General features: G+C 40.0%; 1 protein-coding gene across 1 annotated transcript; it reads right to left on the bottom strand.

Moving 5' to 3' along the window:
• Window positions 1–5852: 5852 nt before the first annotated feature.
• amer2 (APC membrane recruitment protein 2) lies at window positions 5853–9366 on the bottom strand. The gene has a single exon (XM_056249008.1). The coding sequence runs from the start codon at window positions 9190–9192 to the stop codon at window positions 7228–7230; it is 1965 nt and encodes a 654-aa protein (XP_056104983.1). The 5' UTR covers window positions 9193–9366; the 3' UTR covers window positions 5853–7227.
• Between the last annotated feature and the right edge of the window lie 2603 nt (window positions 9367–11969).

Here is an 11969-nt window from a genome sequence, read left to right as displayed (position 1 = left end):
TTGATTGGTGTGTGCTGAGTGGGTCTTTTCTGTATAGAGACAGTGATTAAGCACATATGACACCAGCAGACGAGCAGTACTGTTCCCTCAAACACACACAAAAGCTACGTTCACTGCACAAGCCAAAGTACAAAATTCAGATTTTCTGATCAAATCCTATTTTTTGTGAGGTTGTTTACATGACCTTTTAAAAATGGCCCATATTGGACACTGGTCAGCTAAAAAGGCAGCTAAACTGATTTGCCAGTTTAAACCACCTTATCTTTTATATGATAACATGCTAAACACATTTTATAATATAATTTATAATCATAAAGTTAATATTGAAAGTATATACTTGGACTGCCAACCTTAAATCTATGAGGATTAGAATGAACAATTAAGGCCCGGTTTCACAGACAGGACTTAGATTAAGCCAGGATTAGGCCTTAGTTCAATTATGGCGTTTAAGTAGCTTTTATAAATGTGCCTTTGAAAAAAAAAAACATTACCGGTGCATCTTGAGACAAAAGAATGGCACTGACATATTTTAAGATATATCAGTGTAAATTGCTTTCAGTTAAAACAGCTCAAACATGCATTTTAGTCTGGGGCTTAAACCTTGTAAACTTCTATTTTCACTGCTCAAAGCAAGTGTCACAACATCTGATACTTGTGGATCTATATATTATATATACTTACATATATATTTTGTGTAGTCATATAATCAAATTAATAATTCTTATTATTATAATATATAGGCCTACAGTATAATATACATAGCATATAAATATAAATAATTATATATGCTAAATATTAATTAATTTTAAAATAATACACTTTTGTGTATTGTGTATCTCATATTGTCCAACTGATTCACTAGTGTGAACAGGTCATATTGTGTCCATTTTTAGAAATCATAACCTGGTGGTTGAGGAGAGAACCCCTGATATGATTGTAAAGCGCTTTGGGTGTACAGTAGTACATGAAAGCGCTATATAAATGTCTCATTCATTCATTATTCATTCATTCATTCATTCATTCATTCATTCATTCATTCTGTTCACACTGGTCACAAAAATCAGATACTTGGTGATTGGTGAACTGTGTGTGAACATAAGCATAGATTTATGATCCCTTCTAACTTTTATTTCTTGAGATCATGTGACCTTGAGCCTCCATATCAGTGGCAGTGATAGGCAACACAATGCTGACCAATCATGAGTGAATTACTGTTCCATGGTTCATTTATATTCATTGAACCGTGACAGGGATCCATGAGTGACACTACTGAAGGTTCTTTTGTCGGAACATCACATTAATGTCTGCAAAGGTGCCTGTAAATTGACGGTGCCGCAAAATCAGGTTAGAGATGAATCGTTTGCCCTTTCATCATTTCCATGCCCTTTCTCTCTCTCTCTTTCCAGAATGAGGGATGTAACGATGTTACGTTGACAGATCATATGATTCTAATTGATAGCGTATTGATTAGATAGATTTTTTTTAAAATGTATCCACCTCAGGAGGCTTTCCTCCTCAACTTCACGCTTGAGTTCAGACTGCATATTAGCGGCTCAAACCACAGACAAGGCATAATTCACAAGACTTTTCACTTGCAAACTCATGGAAAACGTCATTTTGTTCTTGCTGTTTCAGAGATGGAAGACCCTGTTTCCACAGCTCAGATTGAATGAATTATACATGTAGAGTTTGTGAAGTGGATTTATTATTGATGCTGATAGAAGCTTGGGAAGAAACAACGACTGTAAGGAAAGGAAATGACATCATCCACTGGGTAGAGAATGTCAGAGTTGGTGTAAAAATGAAGAAGAAATATGAAGAATGAAGAAAACAAGTATTGTTTTCAAATCATGAAACTGAAGAGGAACCAAAGGGTGTGTTATTCTCATGAGGTTGCAGCTAATGAAAGAGTGTGAGGGTGAGAAATGAGATTTGAGTTTCCCAAGTGTGTGAATTTGCACAAACTAACACTGCACCATTCTCACTCCAATCAGTGTCCTCAAAACTCTCCGTCAGTCGCGCGTACCCCCCACCCCCCGGCCCCACCTCCACCTCTCATTGGATGACCTACTGAGGTTGCCATGGAGATTTGTGTAGTAGGGCAAGCGTGTGAAATGAAGGGTGCAGATTTTGAATGGCCAAACCCCCTGTGTGTGATATAATTTCATATACACAAAAACACAGTTTTCTGATCACGCAATCGTGATGCAGACAAACCAACAAACCAAATCTCACTCTTAGTTTTTATCCATTCCCAGTGGCCCGGTGGTGTCATCTCCTATTTTCTGAGAGGGTGATCTTGGCGCTCACTTCGTGCCCGGCATCATGACCAAGAAAAAAAATAGATAAATAGATAAATAAAAGTTATATGCACTGTATATACATACATCTTACTATTTGGAATTTTAATTTCCTTTCTTTTTTAATATAGTATAATTTTCTTGGATTATTCAATTCTTAAATTAGTTATTAAAATGGAAAATCTGCTTAGCATATTGCCATTTTAACAATAATGTATATTACATTATTATTAATCATTTGAATAATCATACATTATACAATTATAAATTAACTAGAAAACGGGTTTTAAATACACATTTTTGAAAACGATACCGTTATCGTCTCTGTGTAAACTACAACAATGCGAATTTGTGAAAATGGTGACGTCATGGCTCATCCTGATTTTATAATCCTAACCATATCCCTAGCCCCATAACCCAACCCATAAGTTATCCCGAAAAACACAAAGGAAAAAATTTTTTAGTACATCATTGTCGTTTAAACGTGCCCAGACGGGTCAAATTTAGACGTGACCTATACAAGAGTGATTTCAGCTATAGCGTTTTATATTAACACTATTGACCTAGTAATCATTCAGCTTGAGGATATAAATAATTTTCTTTGGAAGCTGTATTCAGAATCCACTTGCCTCAAAAATCATGAATTTTCTCTGTTTGACAGGCTTTTAGCAAGGAAATAGGACGGAAAAGAGGAGAAAGAGAGGAAGCGGAGAAAGCAAAAGATATTACTCTGTATCAGGTTACATGTCAACTAAAAGCAGACAAACAGGAAAAACAGGGAGTGTTTCACTCACAGCACTTCAAGTAGCTACAAAACAAAAGTTCAGTCTTGGATAGCAGGCAAACCCTTGAGAAGTTTTAAGCAACCGTTTCCAGTTTCCCCTGGAGATGAAGGAAAGAGTCTTTCTGAGAAAAAAGGGGCGTGAGGGAAACTGTCCATGGATTTTTAACACAAGTTGTTCAGAGAAATGCTGTATTTGTCCTATGTTGCTATTGTGTGTTTCTGAATTGTTTAGCTGGATCATATCAGCCCACAAATGTAGTTTATTCAGATGGCTTTTTTGCCATTTGGGGTTTACTTCAGACAATCCTCCACTCAGTCTTGAATATACAGCACTCTTTCTCTGCCTTTCTTTCACTTGTTTGTGTAAATGCACTCTTATGTATCTTCTCTCTGTTCATTGTAATCTAATTTAATTTGATTCCACCCAAGCAAAGCCCCTTCTAAATAGACCCCCTTGCTCACACTCACTCCATAACACAGTTTTTTTTGTTTCTGCTTTCTCTCTTCTATCCTCTCTCACCCTAGCACAAGCTAAACAAAAGCCGCAGGATACAGGATGCAAGCACAGAACAAGGAGATGCAGAAACTACAATATTATGTGGGCAAAAAGCAACATGTACAGTAATTCACAGATATTCATTAGTAGATTTTTTAAGACAATTTGCCAAATTTATGGCTCTTAAAAATATGAAATGTAGGTTTTTACTGTCTACTAAAAAAATAAGTGCCTATTTAAAAAAAAAAAATATATATATATATATAGATATAAACTGTAAACAAATTATTATTTCACCTTAAAAAAGTAAGTCAACTCGAAATGTGAAATTAGTACAATTGACAACTTGGATATTTAGGTTGACTAAACTTAAAATTTTAAGGCTTCTTCTGTTTAAAAATCACTAAAATGTATCAAGTTTCCACAAAAATATTAAGTAGCACAACTGTTTACAATTTTGATAGTAATAATAGTGTGTTCAAGTCATGTTGGAAAGGAGTTGAACCCAACACCATATATACTGTATAGCCTAATGATTCAATTTACAGTGCCTTCATAACTTAAAGCAAAAACATGCATGCGCATTCTTTATTCAGCATTTTCTAAGTAGAACTAAATTTTTTTTTTTGCTTCGACCAAAGAGACTTGAACACACCTGACATGATAATTATGACTACGAACTTCCCAGGACATGAACGAGAAAAGTTTCTTAAGCATCAAATCAGCATTTTAGAATGATATCTGAAGAATCGTGTTACACTCAATACTGAAGTAATGGCAGCTGAAAATAAGGTTTGGAATAAATTACATTTTCAAATATTAAAATAGAAATAAGTTATTTTAATGCAGCCTTGGTAAGCACAATCGATTTCTAAACAGAGTATACCATGAGCATGTTACTGAAATACCACACTAATGATTCTGCCTCTGGTCCTGGTTTTGGAACAGATTCTGAGCTTATTAAACAGACCCTAAGCCCCTTCGGGTGTCAAGCCATTTGGGTATATCCCATCCGGCTCTCAGGTGCGATGAGAGCTAATGAGAATATGAGCTCAGGGATCATCAGGTTAAGCCACCCCCTTCCGTCAGCCACATTCGTTGATACACCAACACACCAACACATTCGAAGACATACGATGTTTACAGTGCATTTATTCCACTGTGAACACTGTTTATTACCATTTTTTCGAACATGCCGTTAATACCATGGTATATTTGAAGTAAGTACACAAAAACAAGTACAGTTTAAAAATTATGATATATGAATATAAAATATCATATGAATATAAAATATCATGGTATACCAAATTACCGTAGTTTACCATCACTGAAGCATAGTAACGCTAATGTTTTTTTTTTTGTAAATAAACCACGTTTCTCTCCATTTGACCCTGTTCTCTCTCTCTCTCTCTCTCTCTCTCATTCACAGAATCAGGTCTTTGAAAACTAGGCCATCCAACCATTAGTCACACAAACACACTCACAGCCAGCTCTGCTTATGCATACAGCAGTAATGTCTATTTTTCTGCTACCACACACACACACACACACACACACAGATAAAACACATTTTAAAGGGTAAATCCAGATGACCCAATTACAGCGCAGTCATGGCGAATGCTAACTAATTCTTTAGACCATGGCAGTTAATAGCTTTGCACACATAAACATACACACACTCCAGCTGTTTTCTCATATGTAGGGATGATATCAGAGGGTTATGGTGTTACATAAGACTTTTACATAAGAAGCGGCTCACACTGCAGTGAGAGCTGCTCAGGATTGAATGTTTTTCGCTGCACCATTACTGTTGGGACTGCACCAAATCCCCCCTTCAGAAACACACACACACATCCATGTCTCCATCCACTTGGCCTTAATGAACAAGCACTAAATCGAGCATAGCTCTTTCTTATCTGTACTCACTCCACACGCACTTCCTTCTTTCACCTCACTCTCCCAAAACCACATCAATAACAGATCCATGACAATGGAAGCCCATAATTTCCCCCCATAACCCACAGTAAACACCTCCCTTTGTCAACCGGATTCACACCGACAGCTGAACCCAGACCAACTTTCTTCTTCCTTCCTAACGGGTGGGATTTAAATCCCAGCAGACTGTGGCTAGCTGGAAAAAAGACAACCTCGATGCTCTTTACGTCTCTGCGATTAAAACAAGATAACATCTAAGCTGCCCACATGGCCCTGTTATGTGTGTGGAAAATGATGCATGCATTCGCACTTGATAGATAGATGTCCACTTCCTGGATGTACACAGAGAGTTGTTTTATTTATTAAATAATGCACAATTTAAAGAAAGGGAACATATCATAAAAGAAAGAGAGCATATCATAAAAGAAAGAAGGCATGTCATGGACCTTCTGAAGAGAAAATGTTTTACAGCTTACAAATAAAATGTCCCAGTGGTGAAGAGCTTTTAAAAAACAGTAAAAAATAAACAGCCAAATAATGCAAAAATAATTTTCTTAATCACTATTTTTGTCTTCTAAAATACTTTAAAAATTACAATTTGATCCATTTTAAGGATACTTTGATATTTCTATACTATAAAAACTGAAGAAAAAAAACACTGATTAAGCAAATGATTTCTGCAGTGATTGCTCACAAATCTGAGAGCCAAAGGGTGATGACATCTCCAGGAGAACGACCACATGACGGAAGACATTTAACTCTTGATACACATGGGCTTCTTCATATATCTCTATCCTTTATTCATTGAGCAGTAAGCAGGCAAAAAAACAGACCTGTGTGTAGAGTGATGTCATGCTACATTCAAAATTATCCAGCTCAGTATGTCCAGGTTAGCGAGAGTAGTACAAATCACTGTGAAAAAAGGAGGATCCTCATGATCCGGAGATTTATTTTTTGCAAGTCGTGTTTTCCAAAAGACTAAACAAGCAGTGCACACATATCCACAGTGAGGTCACCGGGAGGTCCATGTCCGATATAAAAGAGTTACAAAAGTGGAGATTCAATAAAAAGTACGATTTTCTTTTCATCAATATCAATAGGAAGTCACGTTGTGTGATACGAAAGAGTGTCTCGAACAAAAGGCTGTGTTCCCTGATCCAGTTTGAGTGTACAAGACTCCATGCAGCTTTATTTAGGAGTGTCAGAAGTGCTTGGTTTCATCTCACACAGTTCAAAAATGCATTACATGTAAAATACTAGAGAGATGAAGATCGCAGCTGCGTTTTACACAGTGCTAATGGGATGACAGAGCAAGAAATTATCACAGTTTCACTTATTCCAATGAGAAGCTTTTTGATATTAAACATTCTTCTTAGGATCAGCATTCTCACTGTATTATTCCTCTTTAAAAGGCTGGTAAGGTAAAACCCCCCCAAAAAAACTCAAGCTTACATTATTATGAATGTCATGTGTTACATATTGCAGTGCATTCTACAAAAATCTTAATTATATTAGGGTGTAATATGCAACATCACAATTCATTTAAAAAATGTAAAAACAGTTATAGTAACAGATATAGTCCTCAGTAGACGGGTGAAATAAAAAAAAGTGGAGGTTGATTGCTTCATATAAAAAAAAAAAACATTGTTTTGGCCTAAAGCTCTTGTGATAGATTTCTATTGTCAGAAATGTCTGATGGGCCTCCAAGCTTTCTACTTCCTGCTTTGTGAGGTGGGGGTGCTCTTGTTGCCAGAACGACGGACAGGAACCTTTGAGACAGGGATTCGAGTGCGTGGTGGGGCATCTGTCTTTTTAGGCGGGGTGGTTGAAGTGGGGCTAAGATTAGAAGACAGCGCTCCTTGGCTGGAAGAGTGGGATGGAGGTGTTTGCCTCACACTAATGGGGATCTTGGAATCTCGTGGTAAGCTGGTGCTGCCTTTCATGGATCGGAATGAGGAAGTGACAGAAGACGAGAATTTTGGGGAAGGCAAGTTAGTTTTTAGGTCACCTGCAGATTTTGTTGGTGAACTCACATCATCGTCTGAGCCAGCAGCACTAGGGCTGTCGGGATCATAGAGGTCGTAGAGCGCATCTCCAGAGCAGCTGTCCTTCAGCAGGCCGTCCCGACGAAGAAAGGTGCTGTCCTCATCCTCTGGGCCAGGTGTGGGAGAGTCCCAGTAGCCTTCATCACTTGGTGGGGCATCCTGGAGTTCTTTATCAACAGGGGGAGGTGAGGGACGAGAGGGTTGCTGCTTTCCCATCTTGCAAACTCCACTCACAGGGATCTTACTGAGCCCAAGTGCCTTCACTTGAGGTGGCCTCTTCTCAAGACGGGTTGGTGCATGATGCAAAACAGGCTCTGTACGTCGTAGTGCTGGTGAGTCTTCAACCTTCTGGGGCAACATATGCCATAGACCCTGCATGTCAGCATCATCAACACCCTCAGGACTAGCCATCTCCTCCCCTCCACCCATGTAGGCAACAACTCCACTACCCTGTGGCTTTTTGGGGGCTGCACGTGGTCTTTGGTGGGCTGGAATGTAGCAAGAAGCATGGATAGATGTAAGACTACTGACCTGGGGAGGAAGTGGAGGCTTGGCAGGAGAGCATCTCTCAGAGTTCGTCCCGGCTCCACTTAATCTGCGACCCATGCAGCCCCCGCTACTGCTACCAGTTCCACTGCTCGTGGCACTTCCCCCATTCCCAGAATCCTCTTCTGGGTCAGCGATGATGTCACCACAGCCTGTTAAAGAATCAAAGCTTTTTAGTGAAGTAACATCTGTGAACATGGAGCATAAGCGATCCACAGATTGTTCGGATTGTGGGTCAGCTGTGCTGTGCTCCATTGGAGGGGTCAAAGCACAGGTCGGAATGGAGGACAAAAGTTCTGAAGCGCTGTGTTTATCATGTTGAAGCCCTCCTGTCTGGACTCGGACTGGAGAAGGAGTAGGAGACTCTTCAGTGACTGTATGTTGTCGGGAAAGAGGAGGACTAGAGTAACCACACTCCACTTCATTAGTACCCTGTAATTCTTGCATAGACGTTGCCTTCCATTTCTCAGCATCCCCTGGGAGAGGAGTCTTCTCAAATACTTGCGGCAGGGGCTCAAGAGTCAGTGTCATGTCCTTCTCTGTTTCCACGCTGCCAGAGCTAGAGGAAAGTATTAGGTCTCCCTCCTTCACCTCTTTAGCTACCTCCAAGGAGTCCTCTTGAACCTGGGGCTTCCGCCGCCAACGCATGCTGCTAAACAGCCCCTTAAGCCCTCGTCCTCTTCGTCCCACAGTAGTAGTTCCATCCCCTGCACGGCTGCTGCTCCGGCGCAGTAAAGAGAAGAAGCTGAAAGACTTGGTGATGGAGCTGCGGAGGGGGGCGTTGGATACACCATCTGGCGTGCCGGCGTGGAGCTGGTCGCTACTGGCAGATTCCTCTTTCCGGTGGCCGTCAAGCTCTGACGGAGTGTCCGTTATTAAGCCATCATGGGTTTTGCTCCTAACAAGCTCCAGTGTCTTGCCAGCGGCTTTACCGGTGGACTCCCCTTTGTTCCTGACAGAGAAAATACTCGGCATGCTGCTGCCGGACTTACGCTTGCCGAACAGCTTGAAGGCGGCTTTGTTGAGCTTTCCTGGTGGCTGAGGGTCACATGGAGGCGGTTCACTGCATTCGTTTTGAACCTCCATCTCTGCCACTATCTACTGCACCCTCTGTTCTTCTTTCTTTCTTCTTCTCCCTTTATTTTACCTTGTCTCTAACTGCTTCTGTCCTTTTCCTCTCTACTTCTATCTGCTGCCTTTGCTTGTTGGTGTTCTCCCTGCCTCGCTCTCCTTCTCTCTCACTGGTGGCTGCGCCTGACAGTCTCTATGGTAACTGGGAGGGTTAAGCAGCTTTCGTCAGCGCTGGAGGCGAGCCAGCACTTTTTTTCTCCGCCCCCACAGCTCGCCCCCTCCGTACACACAAAACACACCCTCATCCCCCACACTGCAAACATCAGATATCCTTCTCCTCTTTCTTGCCTCAATTATTCTCTTATTATCTCACTGAAGACGCACGATATGCATCTATGTGCGGGTTGTAAAGAATGGGTGTATTGCTTTTTAAAATCATGACTGTCGTCATGTACATGTGAGCGCAACTGTGTACAAATATGTGTGTGCGTGTATACATAATAGACAAAGTTTTTGCATTCCTTACTCGTGTTTTTAAAGGGGTTATAATGGTATTAGTGTTGCATTTTGGATTTGTTTTTAAATACAATCACATCTGGAACGTTTCCAGAAATGCTATAACGATCAGGAGTGTTAGAGGAAATAAATGGGAGTGAGTACAAACCTCTCAGTGTAAATGAAAATAAGCCACTGAAAATCCCCCTCAGATGAAAAGGCTCAGGAATAAATTTGAGTTGTCTGGTTGCTGTAGAGTCTGTACTTAGGATTTAAGCAAAAGCTGCTGATTTGAGAAATTACAAGTATGAAGACATGAGGCAGATTTAGATAAACATTTCAGTCACTTATAATGAAAGCATGCACAACACACTTGAAATGGTTTAGAGAAATGGCTGATGAAATTTAAATGAGATTAGATCAGCTCACGCTGGTGGTCCTCACCTGTTCTGGGCGGTCTGGAGTGGTTGATCATATTCAACGTATCCTTCAATAACCCGCAGTCCATCTGCCCCCAGCATATGGGCCCAGGGGGACTCCTGTTACCACACTCCTCCAATGTTACACAAGAGCAATTAGTTAGTCCAATTGTGTGCAAAAGTAGTTAACAACTGAAAGCTTTTGGGTTTTCTTTTTTTAGTGGTTAAAATATGTACATGGAGACATTTGGTGAGAAACATTATACTTTATAAATGTTGTGGCAGAACTAATAGACAAGGTTCCCACACTTTTAAACCATGACTTTCCCAAGACTTTTCTAGTCTTTCATATATTCTGGAGGGACATGTCTCCCCTACTTCTTGTGAAATAATCACCATAGAAATAAAACATTACACCCGGTCACATGGTCTTTAAGACCAAGAAATAGTCTTAACCAGTCGCTTTGGGCTGCATGAATATACAATCAGTATATAAGTGGTAATCTGCTATGGGTAGCCCTCACTTAAGTTACTTGCCTTTCAGTTGGGACCACTGGGTGAACCTTACATCAACTAATTAATATTCATGAACCAAGCTGATAAGGTCTACAATCTGTATTTACATAATAATAATAATAATTTTATGGAGATTGCACTTGCAAAGTGAAATTAACAGTGATTTTTTTTTATCTGAACAAATAGAAAAAAAGGTAACACTGAAAAAAGGCTCATTGCTTTAATAGTGTATCATGAGCAAACTATCATGAACCAATACACAACATTTTTACATTTATTAATCTAGGTTAATGTTAATTTATTCACTGTTAATTATGTTCATCAATTTATGCCTGAAATGCTAAAAACATTTACTATCAAAATTGTCTTTGACTTCGTTTAAGATTTTATTAATTTCTATGTATTTTCCAGGCCTAGAAATCTCATTAACTATTTTCATTTCCAGTTTTTCCATGATTGTGAGAAGCCTGAATGGAATGCAAGTGACTCTGAAACAAACACATCAGGGCTGAATAATGATACCTACATCCTCATATTGGCCTCTTCCCTTATTTTTAAGTTTCCCTTAAGACAGCTTGAATAAATCCCCATGAAACTGATGTGCCCACCCATCCACCCCTATCTGTATACAGGCCTCCTCTTCCACCTCACTGGTATGAAACAATGTCTACATTCACACAATATACAGGGGGGTCGGAGCATACAGTGTGTGTATGTGTGAAGGGAAGCCACCGTGCAGCAGTTTCAGCGAGGTCAAGTTTTCCTGGCCTCTCGTTCAGCTTTGGTTCCAGGTCTGCTGCGCTGAACCAAAACTCCCCACCTGTGTTTGTCATTTCTGTCAGCAGCCCCTGAGGCATGGCGGCTGGAATGTGTCACCACGCCCCTTGTTTCTTCGGGTCAGTTTGGGTCTGTATACTCATTCTCCAATCTCGGAGCCACGGGAGGCCTGTCTGCTTGAGGGTACAGAGGGAGAAAAATTAACCAGAACCACAAGTTAAGAGACCAACATGAAGAAACAGACAGAAAAAAGAAAGAGACCTTAAACAATCTGAAACCACTTCAGTTAGCAGTCCATTCTTAGGTTCCACCTTGGTGGATAAACACAGTGCTCACATCACTAACATCCCTGTCACTGCCAAGGACAAAACTCTCATGAGAAACAAGCTAGGACATTTGGAAGAGAATAGAGCGAGACTGTTTGCTAATAAGGGTGTGTTGGCCAGATTTTACAATTCTGCTTTCCCCTCCATTATCTTTATCTGAAAAGGACAAAAGTTTACACAGACTCTTCAAAGCACAGCATAGCTCTTATTGTGGAGTTTGTCAAGGCCAAACTGGATCAGAGACATCAATAATGGCAGT

Source organism: Rhinichthys klamathensis, unplaced genomic scaffold, assembly GCF_029890125.1.
Source record: "Rhinichthys klamathensis goyatoka isolate OS25496 unplaced genomic scaffold, OSU_Roscu_1.1 h1tg000059l_1, whole genome shotgun sequence".
Lineage (NCBI taxonomy): Eukaryota > Metazoa > Chordata > Actinopteri > Cypriniformes > Leuciscidae > Rhinichthys > Rhinichthys klamathensis.
The sequence above is the reverse complement of the archived record's forward strand: the minus strand, read 5'-3'. Positions and strand labels throughout refer to the sequence as shown.

What these genes read in the sequence shown, in the direction of transcription:
- amer2 (XM_056249008.1), bottom strand. Translation starts at nt 9,192, where the DNA reads ATGGAGGTTCAAAACGAATGCAGTGAACCGCCTCCATGTGACCCTCAG.